Genomic DNA, 26,748 nt, shown 5'->3' with positions numbered 1-26,748 from the left:
TGAAAACTCTATCACCTAAACTATCACGTTTAATTCATTTGCCTGGTAGCTATCTACTGAATTCTGTACTGGACAGGCATTCTGAAAGGTGCTGGGAATGCAGACCAGACTCCTGTCCCCAGAGTTTTTAGTGGTGGGAGGCAACCAACCTCCACAAAGAGTGAAAATGACCTTATTCTCACACACATGTCTAGAGGATGAAGGACTAGTGATATAATAGCCCAGACATAAAAATTCTGAAAATAGGCTGAGTGGTGGCGCATGCCTTTAATCCCGGCACTCAGGAGGCAGAGGCAGGTGGATATCTGAGTTTGAGGCCAGCTTGGTCTACAGGGTGAGTTTCAGGACAGCAGAGCTACATAGAGAAACCCTGTCTTGGAAAACCAAAATAAACCAAAAGACAAAAATGCTGAAAATAGGTAAAACTAATAAGTGATGTTAGAGTCAAGATTGTATTACCTCAGAGGAGAGTTTACACTTTTGTCAGTTATTACCAAATGTGTCAGTGAAGTTTTTATTTTAAGGCTTTTACATTTTGTGTATATGTGTGTGTAAGAGTATATTTCAGTGTGCGCACGCGCGCGCGCACACACACACACACACACACACACACGTGCGTGCGCGCATGCTTGATTTGATTCACAAAGGAGACACAACTGTGCAACTACCACTTAGCTCAGTGTCTGGAGCACTTCTTACATTCCAGAAGTCTCTCCTGTGCCCTCAATCCTCAGAAGACCAGCCTCCACTTCTGTCCCCATACTTAGTTTTACCTGCTCTGATAGCATAAGTGGTGCCAGTGTATAAAATTACTTTTGTATATTTTGTTTGGCACAGCTACATATCCGGAATGGGACTGAAGGGCCTGAAAGTTTCCTGACATATTCTAGAGTTGTAGCAGATGGACTGAGTTGTAAGCACCCCACTCCTCATGAGAGTGAGGTACAAGAAACTGGCTTTCTCTAAGTCACAAATGTCAGAATATGGAGGCACTTCTAACTAGTCTAATTTTCTTCCTCCTTTTTACTGTGTGGTACCAGCTCTGGTTCTGCCTGTCTTCCTCCCTCCCTCCCTCCCTCCCTCCCTCCCTCCCTCCTCCCTCCCTCCCTCCTTCCCTCCCTCCCTCCTTCCCTCTTCTCTTCTAGGCATCATGCCTAATGTCTCAAGCTTGTTAGGTCAGCACTCTATCACTCAAACATATCCCCAGCCCCCTTTCTACCTTAATATTTTTTAGTTTGAGATGGGGTTTTGCTAAATTACCTAGACTAGCTTTGAACTTGGCTTCTTCCTGTCTCAGCTTCCTGAGTGTCCCGGTCTCAAACTCGGGACAAATGGCAAACTGAGGTGCCTCATCTTAGCAATTTGTCTTGAGTTTCTTTGAGACCTAACACTAAGTACCAGGAGCTACAAGTGTCTACCAGGCCCACGTTTGGGTTTTCTTCATGTTGGATTTCCTTTTGGAGACAGAGGCCAGGATGGAGGCTAAGGAGGAAGAGGAGGAGGAGGAGGAGGAGGAGGAGGAAGAGGAGGAGGAGGAGGAGGAGGAGGAAGAGGAGGAGGGTGAGTGGTGTCCCGGAGCTGTCTCTGTTGCTGACCTTTGAGAGGTGGTTAGTGTTTTTTTCTTTCTTTCTCCAGACTTCCTAGTGCAGGAAGAGAACTGAAATAGGTGGTTTCAGTGAACGCTCTATGGCACCCTTCCCCGTTTTTTTGTTTTGTTTTGTTTTGTTTTGTTTTGTTTTTTAAACTCTGTTTCTGGAAGTGCAGGTCTTTTTTGCATGTATGAGACTTCCTGTGACTCAGTTTCCACTCTTGAGTGCCTTACAGCCTTGTCCCTGTCCCTGTCACTCTCTGAATCCCAGATTCCTGACTGAGTGGACTGTCTCTCTCTGCCTTTGTGATCCCCTGACAATGGGAGGTAAAAATAGCCCAGGGGCTGAGCTACAGGAGATAAAAGGGAATTTGCCTTTTGTGTCCTGTGGCCAGGCTGGGGGGGGCTGTGACACGTGGAGATTGCTGACATAGTTCTCCTTTGCTGACCTTGACAGTGGCAATAAAAGGGGTAGCACAGCTTCCTGCCCTCACAGTGGTGCCAAGGTGGGTGATCAGGGCTGGGGGGTAATCGGAGCTGGGGGTGTGATCAGGGCTGGGGAAGTGATCAGGGCTGGGGGAGTGATCAGGGCTAGGGCAGGTGATCAGAGCTGGGGTGGGTGATCAGAGCTGGGGATCGTGATCCAGGGCTAGGTTTGGTGCTGGAGGGAAGGCAGGAGAGAGCCCATTGATGGGCCCAGGTCCTCAGTACCTATAGCAAAGGATGCTCTTATGCTTGGAGGTGTGCATTTTCATGCTCACCCGGGGAGACCCACTATCAAACCTTGTGAGTTAGAGGGTCATACTCCAGTATGGAACCCGGCCCCTGAGTTTCCTGTCATTGCTATCTTCCAGTGCCTGCTGCCTAGAGCCACCTTGAATCGCCGCCCAGATTTTCAGGCCTCCTCCTCCTTCTCCTCCTCCACCTCTCACCATCATGATGGATGTGAGTGAACTTGGAGAATCAGCCTTCTATCTACGCCAGGGCTACCAGGAATTGATGAAGGTGCACACTGTCCCATGGGACGGTAAGTGAGAGCAGAGGGGAGCACAGCCATGGAGAAGCCCAATGGTCTCAGACTAGGAGTGGAGAGGGCTGCCATTCTGCTTGTTACTACAGGGGCACTATGGCCCAGCACCTGGGATGTTCCCTCAGTTTCTGGGTGTGAGAGGCTAAAAATCACAGAAACCATGTGAATATGATTGTGTGGCTGCAAGCAAGGCTTGGTTTGTCCCTCTGTAAAATGGGATAATGTCATCTTGCTCTTGATGTCTCCATGAAGACTCAGGCTGGACTGGGGCCTCTGAAATGAGACTGATGTGTGCAGGTGGCCTCCATGTTCACAAAACCTGTGCTGGACTTATTTTTAGTGTTTTCCATGGAGCCCAAGCCTCTGTTTATTAGGGACAGGAATAAAGACTACTATTTATGACTTGATTGGCTCATAGTACAATAATAACATAGGCAGTGTGTGTCTAGGGCTTACTGTGTGCCAGGCCTGGAGCTGATGACTTTCTGTGCATCTTCTCAATAATCTGGTAGGTGGGAACCAAAGCAGAGCCAGATCAGTGGTGTGCAACATCTGGAGCTGTACATAGCACCATGTTCAAGAGGTCTGGTGCTTAGCTGGGCATGGTGGCATACACTCAGCACTCAGGGGCCAGAGGTAGGCAGATCTTGGTGAATTGGAGGCCAGCCAGAGCTGCATAGTGAGAATCTGCCTCAAAAGAGAAGTGTCTCAAGCTTGATTTGACATTCTTCTCGTCATCTTAATTGTTTTCCTTTGTTTAAAATTTTAGCATGCAGAGTTGAGGATTTCCTTGAGGTGTTTAAACTTTTTAAATGCATTTAAAAAAACACAAAACAAACAAACAAAAAAAACAAGGGAGACTTGAATGAATAGTTCTGACCAAGGCACAAGGTTACCAACCGGGAGGGCAGGGACCAGAATTTGCTGTCTGTATGAGTTCACATTTTTTACCATCATAAAAGTCTGGGCTCTCAGAAGCTCTAGGGTGAGCTGACCAGTCAGGAAAAAGGAGATCCCCAGGTGTTCAGTGAAATGGGGAAGGTACAAGACACCTGAGAGCTAGGAGCCTGATATTGATGGGGTCGTCCACCTGGGACATCAGGAGGCCTCATGGCCTTTGTGTTTAAACAGGCCCAGAGAGAATGAGGTTTCCCAGGTGGCAGGGAGCTGAATCCAGACATGCACTGTAGACTCCTTTCCCAATCAGCTCATTTGAGACCTTTAGGGACCTTCCCAGCTCTGTCCAGGGTTTGAATGAGTCCTCACTGGAACTCCCAGCCCCTGGCAGAAGGACTAGATGGAGAACTGTGGGGAGGGCACTGCTTTATGCCCACAGTATAGGAACTCCCCTGGACACTTAGAGCCCCTCTCAAAGTCTGATCTTTCTGCAACCCAGGCAAGAAACGGGTCTGGGTGCCTGATGAACAGGACGCCTACGTTGAGGCCGAGGTCAAGACTGAGGCTACTGGAGGCAAAGTTACCGTGGAGACCAAAGACCAGAAGGTTGAGCTCCCCCTCCCTTGAGATTGGCTCGCCAGGGTGCATCCCCTGACCCGCTGGATCCCGCAGAGTGAATGAAGCTGGGGTGGGGCATGGTAGCGTGTGGGTAGGAGAGAGAAGAAAAGACAGTTGGCCCACCTCTAGCCCTCATTTCATGACACGTCTCCTTGGAAGGTGCTGACGGTGCGCGAAACAGAGATGCAACCCATGAACCCACCCCGCTTCGACTTACTGGAGGACATGGCCATGATGACACACCTCAACGAGGCTGCAGTACTGCACAATCTACGCCAGCGATATGCTCGCTGGATGATCTATGTGAGTTCAGGGCAGCGGTGGGTGGGGCCACTAACGGGGCTGACCTAATATGGGGCGGGGTTAAGGGAAGAAGCGGGGCTCCGAAGGAATGGGGTCAGGCAAGCTGGGTTAGAACAGAGCTGCAGGGGGACTCTGGGGCGGAAGGAGCAGAACTGTATAGTGGCAGAAGAGAAGGCTAGAGGGAGCAGCCGCAGGTGAATGAGAGGACCACCTAGAACATTGATTTGGTGATGTCTAGGGTCTTGGAGTCAGAGCAAGGCCACGGGGTAGGGCCTGAGATATGGCTGCCTACTTGGCACCATTGAAGATTCAGCAGAGGACTGTGGGGGCCGTTGTTACATGGGATTCAAGCTGAGACAGGAGGATGGCTGTGCATGGCTTCTCAGGAGGCTTCTTGAAGATTGCAGGTGGGCCTGGGAATGGGAACTTGGACATCTTACTTCCCTCCCCCTAAAATTCCATCTGTGAACTCTTTCTCCTTAGACATACTCGGGCCTCTTCTGTGTCACCATTAACCCCTACAAATGGCTCCCAGTCTACACAGCCGCTGTGGTGGCTGCCTACAAGGGCAGGCGGCGCTCTGAGGCCCCGCCTCATATCTATGCAGTGGCGGACAATGCCTACAACGACATGCTGCGCAGTAAGAGCTACCTCCTTCGCCACCCCTCAGCTCCGGGGGGCCTCTGGCTAGGACTCCCCTTCCCTTCCATCTAGCACTGCCCTCCTGTGGCACGACCCTAGCTACTCGACCTCTTCAGTCTGGAAGTCCGCCTTGGTCTTTCCCACTGGGTCTTTGCCACAACTGACCCAGAAAGTCCACCTATGGTTAGTCCCTCACCCTGGCTGACGTGTGTACTCTCTCCCCTTTCCCCTAGACCGAGAGAACCAGTCCATGTTGATCACGTGAGTGGGGCTCTGGGCATGAAGTGGAAAGGGCTGGCCATTTGCTGGTGGTGATGAGGCAGCAGGAGGAGGGGGTGGTGGTGAATCAATGTTATTTCTCAAGATTGGATTCAAAGTTCTTAGGGCAGGGCCTTTACCTCCTGGAGCCAGTGTCCTCCACTTCCCATTTATGGGTGGTGGGCAGAAAGCAGGTAATTAAACACAGGAGTGGCCCCAAGCTCCTTGCTGTCTTCCCAGAGCTGGGATCTCCCACCTGGATTCTCTGGAGGGTCTATATAGGCCTCTTCCCTGGTCTTCAAAGCATCTTCTCATCTCTACCTCAGCCCTCATCCTTCCTTTGCCTTCATGGGAAAGAGATCCATTTCTGATGTATCGGGTTCATATCCGGTCAGGCCAATACATGTAAATACACACACACACACACACACACACACACACACACACACACACACACACCTTTAGCCTGGTTATTACAGTCACTCTGAAACCAGACAGAGCTGGATTCAGGCACTCACACTTGCATTTCTTGCTGTGTGCCTTTGGGACTCTGAGCCTCACCAATAAGAACAGCACAACCTAAGCCGCCACACAAAATTACCAACAGTCAGTATGTTTAAATGTGAACCTTGCACAGAGCAGGGGCAGGCCGGGAAATTTCTGAGGTCCACTTCCTTATTCATAAAATGATCACAGTCTGCCCTATGGGGTCTTCTGATGGAGGTGGGTACCGATTGGCACCAGGAATTAAGCTCGTGGTGCATTGGCACCATCATCTCAGAGTGTCTGTACCTGGGAGTTTGCATCTGGGGATACTGAGTTGGGAACAGAGATGGGGTTGAGGTTTGGGGGCTGGAGGAATTAGAACAATGGGCATTGGTGACTCATGTTTGTGTTGTCCAAGCGGAGAGTCGGGGGCCGGTAAGACGGTTAACACCAAGCGGGTCATTCAGTACTTTGCCATCGTCGCAGCCCTGGGAGACGGGCCGGGCAAGAAGGCAGTAAGACTTGCCCACTTGGGCACCAATCCCCACTGCTTCTCACTGGTTTTGCTTTCTTTCTTTCTTTTTTTCTTTTTTTCTTTTTAAAATTGCAACTCCCCAGAGTCCCCAGCCCTGCCTGAGCCTCCTACCTTGGTAAGAGACTCTGGCCTGAGCAAGGCTTGACCAGAAAACCTGTGGCCACCTCCGTCACTGTATTAGGCCTGAGCCAGGCCTGCTGCAGCCGTATCCGCCCTCCACCGCACAGATGGGAGCCGCATCGCTGCTCCCAGATGTTTTGTGTGTGTGTGACTTTTACCTTGAAGTGACTGTTTTCTCGGGTCGTATGAATCAAAGTCACTGTTACCTGCTGCAAAGGAGAGGAGCAGGTTTATCCACAGATGTCAGTTACCCAGAGCTGGGGCACTGGGAGCTCTTGACAATAGCACAGCCTGTGGTTTGGTTAAGATGTTCTGAAACTTCTTAAAACAGTGGAGACATGGGGGTTTTGTTGGTTTTAAGTAAACTAGTCTATCTCTGGCCCCTGGGCCAGCTGCTGAGAGCTCTGTGGCTTCCGCTGACCCCCATGCGCCTACACTGAAGTGAGCTGTCTTCTTTCTGGGCCCCAGGTTTCCTCTGCACAACCCACACTCCTGGTCCTGTTGAGCCTTGCTTTATTCTGGGGCAGTTTTCTTTTTCTTCTTGCTGTGTTTTCTTTCTTCTTTTGTTTTTTATCCCCACCCCCTTTACCCCCTTTCCTCATTTGATTATCTTGGTTTTTGGACTTTGTTTTGGTTTTTGGTTGCAGCCATTTTTTTTTTTTTTCTGTCCCTCACCCCTTTCTCCCCTTTCCTCATTTGATTGTCTTGGTTTTTGGACTTTGTTTTGGTTTTTGGTTGCAGCCATTGTTGTTTTGTTTTTGTTGTTGGCTTTTTTTATACTCTTCCCTTCCTTTCCCACCATGTTTTCCCAGCCCTAAAAGGTTTTTGAGGATACTGCAGAAAAGTGAGGGTGACCCCGTAATAGGAAAGATGACAGAGACTAAAGCTGACCGGAACACAGCTGGAAGGTCTAGGGCCAGGGGCAGCTCAGAGAGGTGCAGAGGCCACCCATGGGATTTGGTGACTTAAAACCTGTACTAACCTCTCCCCTTGAGTTAGATTTAGCTAAGCTGGCTAGAAAGAGTTCTGAACAGAAACAGTGGTTTGAGCTGGGCAGGGAGATCAGGAGTTATTTCCTCCATACTTCCAGTAGTGTGCCTAGCGCGTTTTTAAATCTTGGGCTCTCTGGAGATCAATAAGTGAATGAGTGACCACAAAGTCCCTGGCAACATGTATACTGTCCCCAGATCTGTTCCTCTTTGTCTTCTAAGGCTCTTGGCGTTGGGTGGGGTGGAGGTGGAGAGGCGGAGAACAGTGAAACATGAAAATGGAAGGAAGAATGAAGCTAGGAGGGGAGGAGGGAGTATAGACTCAGACCCTGTGTCCCTCTGAGTGAGACACAGAAGGGCATCACAGGAGGCAGGATGCTTGAGGTGACCCCTCCCCCAGGACATGGGCTGATCAATTCCTTGATCTGATGGAGCTAATCAGTCACAGCTAGCAGGGCCACATCGAATATCCGTCTACACAATGCTAACAACACAGACAGCACAGTACAGAAAATATGCAGAAGGGCTGCCAGGGAGGTTAGGATAGGAAGGCTCAGGGTCCTAGGATGTCCCTGTTAGCTCAGAGATCAGGGATGTCTTCTCAGAGGAGGAGGGGCTTTGGCAGGCCTCCAAGGGAGAGAAGACACTATCCACATCCCTGTGTGAATGTGGTCAATGAAGAGATTCCTGAGATGGAGAGACAGGTTTGACCTTAGTACACAGGAGGCCCTCGTGCCACGGGCCTCAAGGTCTCAAGCCTATGACTGTGCTTGCTTCCCCATCTAGCATCTCTCAGCTAATGGCCACAGGAAAGCTAGGTGTACAGACAGGGGAGGACAGAACATTACGTTTAACATTACTAAATATTTGGGCGACTAACAACACTGTCCCACTGACTACTGTCCCAATGTCCCACCCTTTTCGGAGAGACCTCACATCCTCTGACATTTTCCTTCTCCCTCCAGCAATTTCTGGCAACAAAGACTGGGGTAAGTACAGGGCCAGTGGTGGGTAAGATAACATCTATGGGGTCCCAGGGTGCCCACTTCTTACAACCAAAGATTCCATGGGCTGCCCTGACCCCTCATTCCTGCTGCCACCAGGGGACCCTCGAGGATCAAATCATCGAGGCTAACCCTGCCATGGAGGCTTTTGGCAATGCCAAGACTCTGAGGAATGACAACTCATCCCGCTTTGTGAGTGGGCACAGTGGGGGATTTTGTGGCTGGGGTGGAAAAGGGTCACTAGCCAGGAGGGCCCTGGTGGTGGGAACCAACAGGACTGAGGGTGGCATGATCCGTCTGCTGCAGGGCAAGTTCATTCGTATCCACTTTGGTCCCTCAGGGAAGCTGGCCTCTGCGGACATTGACAGCTGTGAGTCTGGGAAAGGGCAGGGCAGGTGTGGGAGGAGGGACAGAGGCTGAACTGAACAAATCCTTTGGCTTCCCTCTGCTCTGGCCATTTCTTTCCACCCCAACCAGTTCCTACTTGCATCCTTCTCACCCATCATATCGGCCTCCTGGTCTCTACTCTCCTGCCTTGACTGCTAGTCAGTCTATGGTCCAAAGTTGATCATGCCCTGTCCCTGCTTCAAAACCTTCTCTAGGGAGCTAGGGGGAGGACTCATGGGTAAAATATTGCTGTGCAAGTACAAGAACCAGAGTTCAGATCCCAGCACCCATGCAAATGCTGAGTGGGTGTGGTAGCCTACTTGAAATCCCAGCCCTTGGGAGGCAGAGGCAAGAAGTCTTAGAGCAAGTTGGATCATAAGGGCTTCATCAGCGAGCTCTGGGTTCAATTGAGAGACTTCTGCTTCAATGTCTGAGGTTGAAAGTGATGGAACCGGACACCAGAAACTCACTCAGAGGCAGACACAAGTCCCATACAGTGACTTCCCAGGGTGTGCTGGCCTGTGCACAGACTCAGGCACCTCCACACATTGCCTGTCCTTCGAGGCTGCTGCCTCTCATCCCTGCAGTGTCTTTGCTCAGGGGAGGGAAGGAGATAGCAGGCCGGCACTCCTTCTCTGCAGATCTCCTGGAAAAGTCTCGAGTGATCTTCCAGCTGCCCGGTGAGCGTGGTTACCACGTCTACTACCAGATCCTCTCGGGGAAGAAGCCAGAGCTGCAGGGTGAGGCTCAGAATGGAGAATAAAACCATCAGGCCAGGCCCTGGGTGGCTATTCACCCTCTCAGCAGAGATGTGGGTAACCTCCACTCTTCTGGGGGCTCACAGCCTGTCTGTCTGTACCCCTCCCTACTCCTTCCTGCTGCTTCTTATTACCATGGAGCCCTCTTTGTAAAAATGTTTTTGGTGGTAGTTGTTGAGGGGTAGTGGGGGTAGTGGTAGTGTGGGGGTGGGTGACGGTGTGCCTGTGGTAGGAAACAGGCCTCTTACCGCCATTGTCCTGCCAAGATTGCAGCTGCTCCTGCCATCCTGAGATTAGAACCCCTACCCAGCACCAAGGGAACCCAGTGGTAGTCTATGTACACTCTCACCTTTGCAAGCCCTTTGAAGGCAAAGTCTGGTCCTCCCTTTGTCCCAGTATCCAACTCAGGATCTGGGCTGGAGGGATGACTGTGAGCAGCGGTCAGAGGATGAGTGAGACTCATGGACTGAGGTCCAGTCTCCAGAGGACTGTAAAGAGACACCCGCCAGACATGCACATGTGCTTTAGAAATGAAAACGGGCTGAGGGGTGGCACACAACTTTAATCCCAGCACCCAGGAAGCAGAGGTAGATGGATCTCTGTGAGTTTGAAGCTAGCCTCATCTATATAGTAAGTTCTAGTCCAGCCAGGGATATATAGAGAAAAACCTTATCTCAACAAAATAAAATAAATATCTAAATAAATAAAATAAGAATTTTGGTTTTTTTGTTTGTTTGTTTGTTTTCAAGACAGGGTTTCTCTGTGTAGCTTTTTGCTTTGAAGCCTGTCCTAGAACTCGCTTTGTAGACCAGGCTGGCTTCCAACTCACTGAGATCCACCTGCCTCTGCCTCCCAAGTGCTTGGATTAAAGCAGCAGCCAGCCATGCCTGTATTCCTCTACTCAGAAGCTCTTAAGTTCAGGGCCAGCTTGGGCTACATAGACCCTGTCTCAAAAGACTAAACAAATAAACATAAGTAAAATAAATTGAAAGTCACATATATGGATAATAGGGAACAGAAACTCAGGTTATGGAGAAGCCCTGGGAAGGAATCTAGACTTGCTGACAGAGATACCCCCAGGGCCTCAAGATGGCAAGGAGAGGGAAGGCAGCCTGTGGACTCAGCCTGACTCACCCTTTGGGGCATCTTGTCCACAGACATGCTGCTTCTGTCTATGAACCCCTATGACTACCACTTCTGCAGCCAGGGGGTCACCACCGTGGATAACATGGATGACGGGGAGGAACTTATTGCCACAGATGTATGCTCGGTGGGGGAGGGGGAGTGGGAGTGGGAGGTGGTGCCAAGCTGGGTTCCCATGGTGTGCGTGTGTGTGCGCATGTGTGCCTGTGTGTGTGAACATGCGCACTGGGTGTGTGTGTGTGTGCATGTGTGCCTGTGTGTGTGAACATGCGCACTGGGTGTGCGTGTGTGTGCATGGGTGCCTGTGTGTGTGAACACGTGCACTGGGTAGAGACCAGGAAATATGACTGGTGTGGCAGTGCCTGGCTAGACTCTCAAGGACCCGTCCTTCTCTGCACCTGCTTTGTTGCCCCGCCTCAGCATGCGATGGACATCCTGGGCTTCAGTGTGGATGAGAAGGGTGCCTGCTATAAGATCGTGGGCGCCCTCCTGCACTTTGGCAACATGAAGTTCAAACAGAAGCAGAGGGAGGAGCAGGCTGAAGCAGACGGCACTGAGAGTGAGGGCCTCTAATTCCAGGCTGACCTGGCCTCTTCCCTGGATACCTTGTCCTGTACATGGTCATTAATCCTTATCCGTAACCTCTGACCTCTGAACTCTAGACCCTCCTGAGGGTGACAATTTTTTATGCAGTCCTTGACTCCTCCCATCCTTCCTCTTCTAATCCCACTCTGTGACAACAGACTCCCCCCCCCCCCCGCCCCAAATGCCTGACCTTCCTCTTCCTTATCCAAGCTGTGCTCCCTCCAGGTGCTGACAAGGCTGCCTACCTGATGGGGGTCAGCAGTGGAGACCTCCTCAAAGGTCTTCTGCACCCCCGGGTTCGTGTGGGAAACGAGTATGTGACCAAGGGCCAGAGTGTGGAGCAGGTGAGATGCCTGCAGACTAAAGCTCAGCCAGGGACAGCTGAGGCAGGGTCCCTTTCTTGCCAGGTCCCAATCCTGCCTTCCTTCATCCACAGGTGGTATTCGCTGTGGGGGCCCTGGCCAAGGCTACCTATGACCGGCTGTTCCGGTGGCTGGTGTCTCGGATCAATCAGACCCTGGACACAAAGCTGCCCCGGCAGTTCTTCATTGGGGTCCTGGACATCGCTGGCTTTGAGATCTTTGAGGTGAGAACAGCTCTCAACCACAGGCATTGTTCTGAGGCAGGGGTTGATGGGTGGATATGGGGGACCACATCCCTGCTTCCCCATGGGCCTGGTCCCCGTCTACCAGGAACCTGCTGACTGTGGCACTGCCCCTGGTAGTTCAACAGCTTTGAGCAGCTGTGCATTAACTTCACCAACGAGAAGCTACAACAGTTCTTCAACCAGCACATGTTTGTGCTGGAGCAGGAGGAGTACAAGCGGGAGGGCATTGACTGGGTCTTCATCGACTTCGGCCTTGACCTGCAGCCTTGTATCGACCTCATCGAGAAGGTCAGACCTAGGGGGGGACATTGTCAGAAGTGCTCAAGTGTGTGTGTGCCCAGAGGCCTGGTGCGTGTCAGCTGTGTATTGATGTGTGGTTGTGGTGAAGCATGTGTGTGTGTGTGTGAATGTGGTTGCATGGCTGTGCACACAGGTGTAAATGGGAACGTGTGGGTATAGGTGAATAGTGTCATAAGTGACGTAAGAATGCTATGCAGCCATTGTGGGCAGCTCTGCCATTCACCAGGCCCGGTGCAGAACTCATCTGAGCAGTCTCTTATGTTTACTGGATTGGAACACATTGCATATGCTTCCCCACTGCACAAAGAAGGGAAAAGTGAATTGACATCGTTGGAAATAAAGGGGGGAGGGATTCCCTTTGAGCCTCCCACAGCCTGTGCTTGTGTGTGTGTGTGTGTGTTTGTGTGTGTGTGTGTGTGTGTGTGTGTGTGAGTGGGGGGGTCAGAGGACAGCTCAGTGTGTATGTACTTCATGGACACAGTCCCAGTGTGTAGTATGTTTATAGACACAGTCCCAGTGTGTAGTATGTTTATAGACACAGTCCCAGTGTGTAGTATGTTTATGGACACAGTCCCAGTGGGTCGTATGTTTTTCCTCTGAACACACATTTTCCCTGCTGTGAAGAAGCCAGAATAGGCCTTGCGGCAGGTGACTCTGAGTCTCTGGCTGTTGGGCATTTAGGTTGGCTTTTTTTTTTGTCTATTAAATTAGTATTGAAGTGAAATCATTTTCCCATTTGAGGCAATTCATAGCTGCATGTAACTTCAGTCCCAAGGGATCCAATTCCTTCTGGCCTCCATGGACACATAAACTCATGCAGGCACACACACATATACACACATATACATACAAATAAATAAACACTTATTTTTAAAAATATAGACTTAGTAAAATGCAGGATCCCTAATTTTGTTGAATGTGGGGACCAAAATGCAGTTAGTTGGCCTTAAGAAACAAAACCCAAAAACCTAGAGTGTTCATGTGAGCCATGGACATTAGTCAATAGAGCGCAGAGATGCCAGGCTGGTCTGCACGCACAGGCAAAGAAAGAGACTGAAAGTCAAGCCACAAACTCTTCTCTCCTAGAAGGTGGGCTCCTGGTTATAGAGCTCGTCCCTGGCCCTCCTGCAGATGGCTGGGTTATGGATTTGAAACAGCTCCCAGAGGGAGTTAGTCTGGAGAGCGAGAGTCTAAGAGGCCAGTCAGCATGTTCTAGCCCTTCAATCTTGATCCCTGTCCCCAGCCTCTGGGCATTCTGTCCATCCTGGAGGAGGAGTGCATGTTCCCCAAAGCTTCAGATGCAAGCTTCAGGGCCAAGCTCTATGACAACCACTCTGGGAAGTCACCTAACTTCCAGCAGCCTCGTCCAGACAAGAAACGCAAGTACCAGGCTCACTTCGAGGTGGTCCACTATGCAGGCGTGGTAGGTGCCCCCCTGGAACTCTACTCTCAACCACTGTCCTCTCCCTTCTCGGGGTCACCATCTTGGGTCAACACTTGTCTCTGTAGGTACCTTATAGCATCGTGGGCTGGCTAGAGAAAAACAAGGACCCCCTTAATGAGACTGTGGTCCCCATCTTCCAAAAGTCACAGAACAGGCTCTTGGCCACCCTCTATGAGAACTATGCAGGCTCTTGCTCCAGTGAGTACTGAGGGACAAGGTGGTCATTCCCATGGATCCAGAGTGACATTCCCTGGCATGATCAGTTCTCATATCTCTACTAGCTGAACCCCCCAAGTCTGGGGTGAAAGAGAAGCGTAAGAAGGCAGCATCGTTTCAGACGGTGTCTCAGCTTCACAAGGTGAGGTCCAGACAGGGCTCCAGCAGCCCTGGCCCTCTGCAGCCTGCAATGCCCTCCGCTTTCTGCCGCATCCCTGTGTCTTGGGTGGGCAGCTGTTAAGACTTGCAGTGATGTTTAGCTCCTCTCTATGTGAACATCACAGCAAGTCTGTGCTGCTGCCTGCCCCCGTGCTGCCTGCGCAGGGCTCGGGGGAGAGGGAAGCCGTGGGAGTGAGCCCTGGGAGGGGGGACGTGAAGACTTTGGTGGAGGATGGGGTGTCATAGGGAGCCAGAGAAAAAGAGCAGGTGCAGGTGCATTTGGGCCCCTCTGCTCAGTCCCCACTGGTCCCATCCACTGCAGTATCCAATTCCGGTTCTCTGCCCTTCCCGTGCCTTCTCCACTCCCAGGAGAACCTCAACAAGCTGATGACCAACCTGCGGGCCACACAGCCCCACTTCGTCCGTTGCATTGTCCCCAACGAGAACAAGACTCCAGGTGGTGTCCCTGGGCTGGTCAGGATTGGGGAACTGGAAATGCTCTTACCTTGTAGGGTCTGCTCATTCCCAAAGTAAGGCCTGGGTAGGGACCTAAAGGCATGTCCTTGGATTTCTAACCTCCTCCTTTCACTCCACCACAATCTAGGGGTCATGGATTCCTTCTTGGTGCTACACCAGCTCCGCTGCAATGGGGTCCTGGAGGGCATCCGGATCTGTCGCCAAGGATTCCCCAACAGGCTGCTGTATGCTGACTTCAGGCAGCGGTGGGTACTGGCTTCTTCAGCGCTGCCATAGCCTCCTTCTCCTGCTTTTAGATTAGGTGGAGCCTGAGGGGTGGAAGGGACAAGTTAGAGCCCAAGGGACAAAGAGAGGTTCTAGTCCCGGAGGAGAAGGCTCCATCTTGGCGGGGGGGGGGGGAGGGTAAGGAGAGCCGTGAATACGCTGTGGCGAATGTGGAGAGGGAGGCTGCAGGCTTGCCAATTACGTGGATACAGAGTAAGAAAGGATGAGCTACGGTGACTCCCGGGTTTAGACCTAAGCTGTTGCAGAGTGTATCTACTGAGCAATGTGGCAGGATGTTTAGATTGGGTGCATACAGGGTTTGAGCATGCCCAGTTAGAAATATCTCCAGCAGATGTCCTGGAAGAGGCGAGGATGGGATTGATTTATTCTGGAGCTCAAGTGAGGAGCCAAAGAGGACACAGATTTGGGAACTGAATATAGGTTTGTGTGGATTGGACCCCAGCTAATGCCTCACAGGTTGCCAGTGGTCTGTCAATGTCATCAGCTCCCTTCCCACTTTCCTTGGTAGGTTCTGTTTATTAAGCTACAAGAAGTGTCCTCAGTTGCTTCCCTTTCTACAAGTAACAGGGATCATTTACCCTGCCCTGTATAAATTAGATGTCTATACAAATACTATACACACAGTCTGTAAGTTTGGTTTACATGTCATTATCAGTCTTGGACATGGATCCCTATCTCCAAAGACTCCAACATGAGTCTGTATCATCACCCATTTGTTGTTTGAAAGCAGGACATTACTGTGTAGTCTGGGCTAGCCTCAAACTTTCAATACTCCTGGGCATGGTGTCTCACACCTATAATCCCAGCAATAGGCAGCTGGGCAGGAGGATCACCAAGGGTTTGAGGCCAGCCTGGTCTACATAGTGAGTTCCAGGACAGCCTAGGCTACAGATGAGACATTTCAAACACAAAATTAAAACCAACTCTTGGGACTTGGCAGATGGCTCGCTAAAAGGCTTGCCTTGAAGCATGAAGACCTGAGAACCTAGAACCCACATAGAAAATGTTGGGAGGCTGGTGCACACTCATTATCCCGGTGCCAAGGAGGCAGGAGTTCTGAGACCCCAGGCCACCCAGTATAGTCTAACAGATGAGATCCAGGCACTGAGAGGCCTGTCTCAAAGGAGGTGGATTGCATTCAGGGTAGCCCTGAGCCTGTGGTCTGGCCTCCATGTGTCTGTGTACCTGTGCCTGTGCACGTACATTTAAAACCAGACCTGTGCTGAAGAGATGACTCAGGGGTTAAGAGCATCTGCTGCTCTTACAGAGGACCTGGGTTCAGTTGTTAGCAGCCACGTGGCGACTTAAAACCATACAACCAGCTGTGTGGGACTCCAGCTCCAGGGGCTTTGGCGCCCTCCTCTGGTACATACATGTAGGCAAAACACTCACACACAGACAATTAAATAACAACCCTCAATCCTTCTGCCTCAGCCTCTGAATGCTGCCAGTACAGGCATGTGTCATCAACCGGAATACATCACTATTGTTTTTCTATTGCCTGTAAAACATACAGTGGTCCAATGACCAATGCATCTTATTTAGTGAGTTCACCCTAGTGAAGGGGTCTGGCCTGTCTCTGGGAATTTCCCTTCACAGTGTGATTATATGCCCATCTAAGTGGAAATGCTAGGAATCCTTGCTCCTTTTGAATAGAATTCTCTCTTAAATTTGTGATATGGTGTAGCATCTATGTTTTATTTTGTTTTTGCCTTTAAGAAATTATAAAAGTTGAACATGCCTTTATAAAAACCACGTCCCTTTACAAACTCACTAAAGTGCACTTAAGCCACCAAGTCCGCTTTTGAAACAGGGTCAGGTCAGGTAACAGGCTGGCCTCAAGGATCTTCCTACCTCTGCCTCCCAAGTGCTAGGATTCTGGGTGTACGCTGTGCACCTGGCCCTGTGCTGAAGTCTGTGTAGCATGTGCTGCATCCCTCAGTATGGCCATACTTCCCTCTGCCATCCTGTTTAGCGTATGTCCCTTAGGAACCCCACCTCTGAGAGGTCAGGCAAATACAATTCTCTTGCCACAGCTCCTGGCGTCCCATTCATTGTCAATGGCCTGTGCTCTGTCTTGTCCATGCCAGCTTCTCCCTGATCTCCTAGGTACCGGATCCTGAACCCCAGTGCCATCCCAGATGACACCTTTGTGGACAGCAGGAAGGCCACAGAGAAGTTGCTTGGCTCCCTTGACATCGACCACACTCAGTATCAGTTTGGCCACACCAAGGTTAGGGTGCACTGGAGTTAGGGCTGAACCTGGGTGCCTCTGCTCACACTGGACAGGGGTCCCACTTGGCTACACCCTGCCCTTAGGTGTTCTTCAAGGCTGGACTTCTAGGCATCTTGGAAGAGCTCCGGGACCAGCGCCTGGCTAAGGTGCTGACACTGCTGCAGGCGCGGAGTCGAGGCCGCCTCATGCGCCTGGAATACCAGCGCATGCTAGGAGGAAGGTAGCATGGGATGGGGGATGGGCAGGAGGGATGGGGACAGGGTGGCACAGGGGGGGGCGGGGTAGGTGTGATAACCGTCCCAAGGCTCACACTCTCACCCTGCCTCACTGCCTAGGTTGTCCCCCAGGGTGGATTCGGATGAGGTTCTGTGTCACATCATCCCAACCTGTTTTTATACCTTAAAAACAGGATGAGAGCCAGAGAGATGGCTCAGTAGGTAAAGGCACCTACTGCCAAGCCTGATAACTTAAGTTCAATTCCCAGGACCCACATGGTGGAAAGAGAGAACTGACCTCTACATGTGCTCTGATCTCCATGCATGTGCTGTGGAGCATGTGTGCACACACATGGCTTTTTGTGTATTCAGAATGTGGCCTGGAGGGTAACGGCATTCAGTGCTTCCCAGACTTTGAACCATGTATCTTATCTATCTTATTTATGGTTAAAGTGAGGTAGCCCTCTCGGGTGGGTACCACTCAGCAGAGAAGTCAAGCAGTCTGATCACAGGGCCTGGCAGCTTAGCTGTCTTTAGACACCTGCAGAGGCCACCTGGGCATTCGGAGGTTATGGACTTTGCCTTGGAAGTATATCTGTGGGTTAGAGAGAGAGAGAGAGAGAGAGGACATGGCACCTTGAAGGGGCAGAACCAGCTGCCTCATAGGAGCTGTCCTTCCCTAGGGATGCTCTGTTTACCATCCAGTGGAACATCCGGGCCTTCAATGCTGTCAAGAACTGGTCCTGGATGAAGCTCTTCTTCAAGATGAAGCCACTTCTGCGCTCAGCACAGGCAGAAGAGGAGCTGGCAGCACTTCGAGCAGAGCTGCGGGGGCTGCGAGGGGCCCTGGCTGCTGCTGAGGCCAAGCGGCAGGAACTGGAGGAGACGCATGTCAGTGTCACTCAGGAGAAGAACGACCTGGCCCTGCAGCTGCAGGCAGTGAGTGAGACAAGGGCTCTGATGAAAATCTCTAACCAGATGTGGCCAGGGCAGCTCTGGAGGGTTCTGAGTACTTTGATCTTCTGTGTTGTCTTCCTACTCTGGAAGTACCAGGAGATGAGGCCTGGAGACTCAGTGCCCACCATTCCCTGTAGGCCTTGACTGTCCACATGTCCTAAGGCTAAAGCCGCAGGAGAGCCCCAGCTCCACCTTCCCCAATGTCCCTGAAATAGACCCTTGTTCCCCTTTCTGGTTCAGGGACACAGGAATCTCTGAGGCAGGTAACAGGGTTCTACCTAGAGGGCAGGTGTCAAAGTCTGGAAACTCCTCAGCATAGGTTTTGAGAGTCACTTGGATGCCAGCCCCAGGCTGATGCTGGAGATGCTGATGCTGGGGACGGCACAGCCATGATGGTTATAAAACTCCCCTTCTAGTATAGGAGGCTATGCAACAGGCAGTGTAGAAGTATGAAGAACCCTGTCTCCTCCTTGGATGGCCTTTGGTGCTGCTCCGTGGTGGGCGAGGCCTGGCCTGCACCCACTCACACTGCCCTCAGAGGGTGGCAGCTCCGAACAGTCGAGTGCACAGTAGGGCTTCTCTCTGAGAGCTCTTAGGCCCTCTGGGTTGCCTGCATTGTGGCTAACATTAATTCTTAACAGTGCCATTTCTGTCCCACGTCCAATGCCCTGGAGAGGCCCCTGCAATCTACAGAGCCCCTATAGTTTCCAGGGCCGGGCAGAGTGTGGGTGCTTCAAATCCTCACCTATCAAACTGAATTGCTAACATTTGCCTCACCGGAGTTGCCTTTGCAAGGACAAATGGCCTTTCTTTCTCAGGGCTGGTGTCCCTCTTTAATCTGGCTCCCCCACCCCCATCTCCTCAGGAGCAGGACAACCTAGCAGACGCTGAGGAGCGCTGCCATTTGCTGATCAAGTCCAAGGTGCAGCTTGAGGCGAAGGTGAAGGAGCTGAATGAGCGCCTGGAAGATGAGGAGGAAGTGAATGCTGACCTTGCCGCCCGAAGGCGCAAGCTGGAGGATGAATGCACAGAGCTCAAGAAAGACATTGATGACCTGGAGCTGACACTGGCCAAGGCTGAGAAGGAGAAACAAGCCACTGAGAATAAGGTGTGGGAAGGGCCAAGCTGGGGGCCAGTTTAGGTGTTAGGCAGCTGCAGGGTCCCCTGGGCCCCTGCTGTGTAGCCTGAAACAGGTCACTGCCCCCTGTGGGCCTCAGTGCTATCATCGGTCAAGTCCGGTACCAGCACTTTATCTCACTAGGGTGATGAGGATTTGGTGTGTAACTAGTCTTTGCTAAGTATACACTACAGGGCCTTGCATACAGTAGGTGCTTAGAAAATGTCGCAATTATCATCTGTCCTGGACTGCGAGCTCGCTGGAGGGGGCAACTTGTCCGAACTGCAAATCCGTCTATCATAGAGACCTCATAGTGCCTATGGTTGCCGATGATGTATTGACTCTGTCATACGGGAGAGGAAAGCAAGGCTGTTCAGGTTCTCACAGGGGCTAAAGATACAGCCAGGAGTAGTAAAGAGCTCAGTACCTGTTGATATTGCAAATGGCTGCCATCCACTGGTCTCTTACTCCGGGCCAGACACAGTGCTCGGCTATGAGCCTTTACCAGTGAATCCTTCTACATAGCTCGAGGAGCATGAAACCCTTGGGCAGGAATGGTGGAGGCTCAGTGCAGTGGCCTGCCTGCATCCTGCAGCTGGTAGGGGTGGCTGCTCAGACAGCCTGTGGGGAGGACTGTCCCTACTGTGACTCAATTGGGCTTTGGCACAGGTAAAGAACCTGACAGAGGAAATGGCCACACTGGATGAATCCGTGGTCCGGCTAACCAAGGAGAAGAAGGCATTGCAGGAGGCTCACCAGCAGGCTCTCGGTGACCTGCAGGCAGAGGAGGACCGCGTGAGTGCACTGGCCAAGGCCAAGATCCGGCTGGAGCAGCAAGTAGAAGATGTGAGCTGCGGGCTACATGGGGGCCGTCAGGGTGGCGAAGTCCCCAGCCCGTGGGAAGCTGAGCCCCACTCTACCCCACAGCTGGAGTGTTCCTTGGAGCAAGAGAAGAAGCTACGAATGGACACGGAACGTGCCAAGCGCAAACTCGAAGGAGACCTGAAGCTGACACAGGAGACGGTGACTGACACTACCCAGGACAAGCACCAGCTGGAGGAAAAGTTGAAGAAGTAGGTGGGGCTTGGTGGGTCTCTGAGCTCAATGGGCTCTTCTTCCCTTCTGAATTCTCCCAGCCCTGCTGTGGGGGAGGGTACCAGGGCAGGTGTCATGTCCTGCCCTCTGAACCAGGGCTGAGGACAGCAGACGCATGCACAGGATTGAGGCTCCTTAGGGCCTCAGGGACGGAGGCGGACGGGGGGGACTGCAGTTGGGACCAGGGCTGGCTCATCCCACCATGTACTCCCAGGAAGGATTCAGAGCTGAGTCAGCTGAACCTGCGGGTGGAGGATGAGCAGCTCCTGGGGGTCCAGCTGCAGAAGAAGATCAAGGAGCTACAGGTGTGCATGGCAGCAGCGGGGAATGCGCTGGGTAGACCCGGCCCGGGGCAGAGGCTCATGGAGTTGGTACCATCTACCCAGGCGCGGGCAGAGGAGCTGGAGGAGGAGCTGGAGGCTGAGCGAGCAGCCCGGGCCCGAGTGGAGAAGCAGCGGGCAGAGGCAGCCCGAGAGCTGGAGGAGCTCAGTGAGAGGCTGGAAGAGGCTGGTGGAGCCTCAGCCGGGCAGCGTGAGGGCTGCCGCAAGCGTGAGGCTGAGCTGGGCCGGCTGCGGAGGGAGCTGGAGGAGGCAGTCCTGAGACACGAGGCCACCGTGGCCGCGCTGCGCCGCAAGCAGGCAGAGGGTGCTGCGGAGCTGAGTGAGCAGGTGGACAGCCTGCAGAGGATCCGGCAGAAACTGGAAAAGGAAAAGAGTGAGCTACGCATGGAAGTGGACGATCTGGGGGCCAGCGTGGAGACGCTGGCACGTGGCAAGGTCAGCCTCCTTCCTGCCTCTAAACCACTTCTGACGCCACAGCTGACCCAGCCCTGTCTGATGGCCACTTGATGCCAATACTCCACAGCAGCACCAACCCCTGGGCCCCAGCTGCTTACTTAACCTGGCATCTAACCCCCAGCTCCTGCCAGGCCTGACTTCTAACCCTGACTGCTCAACTTCAGTCCCTGCCTCCAGGTTGTTCTGATTCGCACCGGAACTTCAGACCTCCCACCCAATAGAAGTGTGATGCAGCTGTGACTCCCGAGTTCACACTTAATAGCCGCCCTAACACCATTCTTGTCCTGAACCCCAGCACCGAACTCGGACACCCCCCTACCTTGAACCTAATCCTAACACCAGTTACCAGTCACGCCTATTAGCAGCCGATGGCAGATCCAGAACCTAATTCCCGACTCACTGCCCTTGGGATGAGTCAGTGCCCACCATAGGAACTCAAACCTGGAACCTGGAACGCAATCTCCTTTTGATCCCTGGTCTCACACCTAGTGTTCCAGATCCCAATCCCAGGTTCCCATCTCTGACTGGCAGCCCCTGTCAGTCAGGACTGGGTCCTGTCCTTGGATGCACAAACTTGTCTTATCTTGGATTCTGTGCTCCAGGCCAGTGCAGAAAAGCTGTGCCGTACCTATGAGGATCAACTAAGTGAGACCAAGATCAAAGTGGAAGAGCTGCAGCGACAGCTGGCGGATGCCAGCACCCAGCGCGGGAGGTTACAGACGGAGAATGGTGAGGCCTGGCTTTAGCTGGGCTATGCCAGGTAGGGTTTAAGTGGTGCCCCTCAACCGACTGACTGGCCTGCTGGCCCCTACACCTGCAGGGGAGCTGGGCCGCCTGCTAGAGGAGAAGGAGTCTATGATCAGCCAGCTGAGCCGGGGGAAGACCTCAGCAGCTCAGAGTCTGGAGGAACTTCGGCGGCAGTTGGAAGAGGAGAGCAAGGTGGATTGGCACTGGCAACTGCAGGGCAGTCGGGTGGGCCCTAGGGTCACTAGCATGGATTGATGCTGAGGCCACCGGTGTCCCTGCAGGCCAAGGGTGCACTGGCTCATGCAGTGCAGGCTCTGCGGCACGACTGTGACCTCCTCCGAGAGCAGCATGAGGAAGAGTCAGAGGCTCAGGCTGAGCTGCAGCGGCTGCTGTCCAAAGCCAATGCTGAGGTGGCCCAGTGGAGGAGCAAGTATGAGGCAGATGCCATCCAGAGAACTGAGGAGTTGGAGGAGGCCAAGTGAGTAGCTGGTGTCTAGAACATAACCGATGAGAGATTCGGGCCTGTGCCTTTATGTCCTGTATGTGGTGGTCGGGATTCTGGGGTTCTTTCCCCAGGCTCCCTAGTCCATCCTGCCTGCTGTGTGGTCCAGGAAGAAGCTGGCCCTGCGGCTGCAGGAGGCAGAAGAAGGGGTAGAGGCTGCTAATGCCAAATGCTCCTCCCTGGAGAAGGCCAAGCTGCGGCTGCAGACCGAGTCAGAGGATGTGACTTTGGAGCTGGAGCGGGCTACCTCCGCAGCTGCTGCACTCGACAAGAAGCAGCGGCACCTGGAGCGGGCTCTGGAGGAACGGAGGAGGCAGGAGGAGGAGATGCAGAGGGAACTTGAGGCCGCACAAAGGGAGGCCCGAGGTCTGGGCACTGAGCTCTTCCGACTGCGGCACAGCCACGAGGAGGCGCTCGAGGCCCTGGAGACACTCAAGCGGGAGAACAAGAATCTGCAGGGTAGGACCCCAGGTCCAGAGCACTTTAGGGTCACCTTGAAATTGGGAATAGGAAAGTCACCTGGAGCAGGGCGGATGTGAGGGTGAGTCCTCCCTCTGTGCTCTGTTCACCCTGTAGAGGAGATCAGTGACCTCACAGATCAGGTCAGCCTCAGTGGGAAAAGCATCCAGGAACTGGAGAAAGCCAAGAAGGCGCTGGAGGGGGAGAAGAGTGAGCTGCAAGCTGCACTGGAGGAGGCTGAGGTCAGGGCTGGCCACAGGGGTGGGTGGACTCTGGTCCACGCCTCCCTGGCCTGGTTGGTCTCACCCAACCCTGCCTGATCCACATCCCTAGGGGGCACTGGAGCTGGAAGAGACGAAGACTCTGCGGATCCAGCTGGAGCTGTCCCAGGTCAAGGCAGAAGTGGACCGGAAGTTGGCAGAGAAGGATGAGGAGTGCACCAACCTGAGGTCTCTGGAGGGCGGTCTTGATGTGCCTACGGTGGCACATTGGTGGGAACAGCCAGTCTGCCCCTGCCACAGGGTCAGGGAGCTCCCATTCCAGATGTGATCCTCCACAAGTCTAAGGATGCTCAGGGCCAAAGTTCAGCCCATGTCCCCCTGGCCTCTAGTGAACTTACTGTTTCTGGCAAGTCACAAGTCACATGGGGCTTTAAAACAGAGAGAAGCAATTCTTGTCCCCCAATTGGGTTTTCATCTCCGTGCATCCTTGGGCATGATGCCACAGGTGGTTCCCGGCCTGCTTCATTCCTGCAGGCTAAGTCTGCCCTTCATGCCACCCTCCCAGGCGCAACCACCAGCGAGCAGTGGAGTCCCTACAGGCCTCCTTGGACGCGGAGACTCGGGCCCGCAATGAGGCACTGCGGCTCAAGAAGAAGATGGAGGGAGATCTCAACGACTTGGAGCTACAGCTGGGTCATGCCAGCCGCCAGGCAATGGAGGCACAGGCCGCTACTCGGCTGCTGCAGGCCCAACTCAAGGAGGAACAAGCGGGGCGTGACGAGGAGCAGCGGCTAGCCGCTGAGCTCCGTGAGCAGGGTCAGGCCCTGGAGCGCAGGGCTGCACTGCTGGCTGCTGAGCTGGAAGAGCTTCGGGCTGCCCTGGAACAGGGTGAGCGCAGCCGGAGGCTGGCTGAGCAGGAGCTGCTGGAGGCCACAGAGCGCCTCAATCTACTGCATTCACAGGTGGGGATGGGCCAAGGGTGTCCTCAAGGATTGGGAGGGGGCAGAGCCCTGCTGGCCAGCTGAGGCTCTGCTCCCCTCAGAATACAGGCCTCCTGAATCAGAAGAAGAAGCTGGAGGTGGATTTGGCCCAGCTAAGTGGGGAGGTGGAGGAGGCAGCGCAGGAGAGGCGGGAAGCTGAGGAGAAGGCCAAAAAGGCCATCACTGATGTGAGGCTGGGCCAGGGTTCGGGACGAGTGGGTAGAGCCCAAAGAGATTCTTTCGCCCCCTGGCCACCATGCTATTTCCTCCCCACAGGCAGCCATGATGGCTGAGGAGCTGAAAAAGGAGCAGGACACAAGCGCACATCTGGAGCGCATGAAGAAGACACTGGAACAGACTGTGCGGGAGCTGCAGGCGCGCCTCGAGGAAGCCGAGCAGGCCGCCCTCCGAGGGGGAAAGAAGCAAGTGCAGAAGCTGGAGGCCAAGGTACCTTCAGCCCCACCTTGCCCTGTAGGGCTGAGGCTGAGGCCTGCTCCCCTAGCAGACTTCCCTCCTACCCTCCGACTGTCCCGCAGGTGCGCGAGCTGGAGGCAGAGCTTGATGCGGAGCAGAAGAAGCACGCTGAGGCCCTCAAAGGTGTTCGCAAACATGAGCGCCGGGTCAAGGAGCTTGCATACCAAGTGGGTTACGGGGTCCATCCCAGGGAGTGGCACTGGAGCTAACCCAGTCCAGGCAAACCCTGAGACCCCCTTTGCTTGCGCAGACAGAGGAGGACAGGAAGAACCTGGCTCGCATGCAGGACCTGGTGGACAAGCTGCAGAGCAAGGTCAAGAGCTATAAGCGCCAGTTTGAGGAGGCCGTGAGTACACTGGGGGGCCAGGCATCTGGGATTGTTCATGATGCCAGTGGCGAGCTGATTTCAACTGCAGGTCTTGAAGCCCAGGAGGCATCTGTAGCAGGCTGCATTAAAGGGTGGCAGCCATGTCTGCTCAACCCAGGGACTTCTATGGCATGATCACCTTCAGCTTTAGAAGGGACCAAAGTGAACTGCTTCCTTCTTCTGCCCAGGCCTGGGGATGGCCTGGTGGGAAAGTGACACATAGGCACCTCTTAAAGGACAGTCTCCACTTTGGGTCCAGGTGTGGGGAAGGATGGTGACAGGAAGAGTGGAGGAGGACCAAGAGAAGCCAGCTTCTTTCTGGGCTGGGAGCAGGTTGGCCATTTGTTACCAAGGGGAACCAAGGCCCTGCCTATGCCTCTAGGAGCAGCAGGCCAGCACCAACCTGGCAAAGTACCGCAAGGCCCAGCATGAGCTGGATGATGCTGAGGAGCGAGCAGACATGGCAGAGACCCAGGCTAACAAGCTGCGGGCAAGGTCCAGGGATGCCCTGGGCCCCAAGGTGAGGAGGCCTCTGTGTTGGGTGTGTTTAAGTTGGGCAGACACAGTGTAACTCAGACTGTCTCATCTCTCAGCACAAGGAGTGACACCCCAGGCTCTGAAGAGGGACACCCACTGCGGTCCTGCTGTCTCTTCCCATCTTCGGCCACGCCACCCTCCCTGAACCCTGAATAAACACCACGGATGCACAACAGCCACTGTCCTGATTTCTGGGGTTAGGGGAGCTGGGAATAGAATTTCATGGACAAAGTCAGGTCCACATCAGTCTTTAAAATAAAGTTCTTTAATAGTCTCCATTTAATTGGTTTATTTGCTGTTAATTGGCAACACAGGAGGAGCCAAGGGTAAGCTCTCAGCCAGGCTCCTGTGTCTGGGCTCAGGCAGGCACAGGCACTCCACACCCCAAGGGATGGAGAGAAAAGGCCCCCCCCCCAACTTCTGGGGAACCTTCGGGATGAACACAGTGGCCAATGAGCGAAGACCCAGAGGAGCTAAAGGAAGACAAGGGAGGTGAGGAGGGAGGGGGGAGGAGAGATGGGCAGACCTGGGGGAAGGCAGCATTCTCCGATACCCACCCCTGCCTAGGGCTCAGGAGCCTCTGTCCAGGCCCCGAGGCCAGGGAGGCTTGGCTCACAGGGGTCTGACTCTTCCTCTCCATCAGGGGACTGATGGGAGAAGCTCAGACAGAGATAGTTTCCCATGTTCCCTTTCTCTGGCAGGCCAGAGCTCCAGGATTGTGAGGGAAGGGTGGGCACGGTGCCATTGTCCTTACCCTGGGGACAGTGAGGAAAACAGGCTCCCCAATGACCCAGGCCCTCTGACCCAGGAGACAAGAGCTTCTAGGCTGTTCCTTCCACTGAGCCTATACCTGAAAACTGGGTAGACAGAGCCGTGGGGAGGCAGAGAGGGACGGGGACGGGCAGAGTGTGCGGCGTGTGCACTCACGCTCACCCACACTTGCCCAGGCCCAGCAGCTTCCCGAAGCCTGGCTCCAGCTCACTCCTCAGTGAAGTCTCTGTCTATGTCCATGTAGGGCTCCTCAATGTAGCTGACCAGGGCAGAGGGCGACTGGCGGTCTGGGTTCAACAGGATGGACACTGTCTCTTTCCAGTATGAGAAGCTGATGCAGGAACTCTGGGTGGAGAGAGGGGGGGTGCACAGAGGACTTGGGCCAAGTCTGCTCACACAGGAGGGACTTGGCAGGACAACAGTGAGCAGCCTGTCCACAGAG

General features: G+C 53.4%; 2 protein-coding genes and 1 non-coding gene across 6 annotated transcripts in view; 2 read left to right on the top strand and 1 right to left on the bottom strand.

Moving 5' to 3' along the window:
• Nucleotides 1–2,509: 2,509 nt before the first annotated feature.
• Myh7b (myosin heavy chain 7B) lies at nt 2,510–25,809 on the top strand. The gene is made up of 40 exons (XM_027421371.2): nt 2,510–2,615; nt 4,015–4,121; nt 4,293–4,436; nt 4,920–5,076; nt 5,312–5,339; nt 6,241–6,337; nt 8,432–8,455; nt 8,570–8,662; nt 8,777–8,840; nt 9,499–9,597; nt 10,773–10,876; nt 11,179–11,317; nt 11,569–11,687; nt 11,780–11,929; nt 12,068–12,238; nt 13,494–13,673; nt 13,760–13,892; nt 13,976–14,052; nt 14,439–14,526; nt 14,674–14,791; nt 16,941–17,064; nt 17,151–17,287; nt 17,966–18,221; nt 19,105–19,347; nt 20,026–20,202; nt 20,284–20,429; nt 20,666–20,756; nt 20,838–21,227; nt 21,851–21,977; nt 22,069–22,187; nt 22,277–22,473; nt 22,607–22,956; nt 23,074–23,198; nt 23,290–23,405; nt 23,743–24,139; nt 24,220–24,345; nt 24,434–24,604; nt 24,694–24,798; nt 24,882–24,977; nt 25,381–25,809. The coding sequence occupies exons 1-40, from the start codon at nt 2,525–2,527 to the stop codon at nt 25,567–25,569; spliced, it is 5,865 nt and encodes a 1,954-aa protein (XP_027277172.1). The 5' UTR covers nt 2,510–2,524; the 3' UTR covers nt 25,570–25,809.
• On the top strand, nt 14,139–14,215 carry Mir499 (microRNA mir-499). The gene has a single exon (NR_105247.1). It is a non-coding gene; the product is annotated as a microRNA mir-499 (primary transcript).
• The window catches only part of Trpc4ap (transient receptor potential cation channel subfamily C member 4 associated protein), an 82,104-nt gene continuing 81,140 nt past the window's right edge, over nt 25,785–26,748 (bottom strand). For all 4 annotated transcript variants that reach the window (XM_027421372.2, XM_027421374.2, XM_027421375.2 and 1 more), the window contains one exon: nt 25,785–26,651. In XM_027421372.2, coding sequence (XP_027277173.1) covers nt 26,514–26,651 — 138 coding nt within the window. In that variant the 3' untranslated portion in view covers nt 25,785–26,513. The remainder of the gene's footprint in view (nt 26,652–26,748) is intronic.

The sequence above is a fragment of the Cricetulus griseus genome, chromosome 6, assembly GCF_003668045.3.
Source record: "Cricetulus griseus strain 17A/GY chromosome 6, alternate assembly CriGri-PICRH-1.0, whole genome shotgun sequence".
Classification (NCBI taxonomy): Eukaryota; Metazoa; Chordata; class Mammalia; order Rodentia; family Cricetidae; genus Cricetulus; species Cricetulus griseus.
This window is presented reverse-complemented; position numbering and strand designations above follow the sequence as displayed.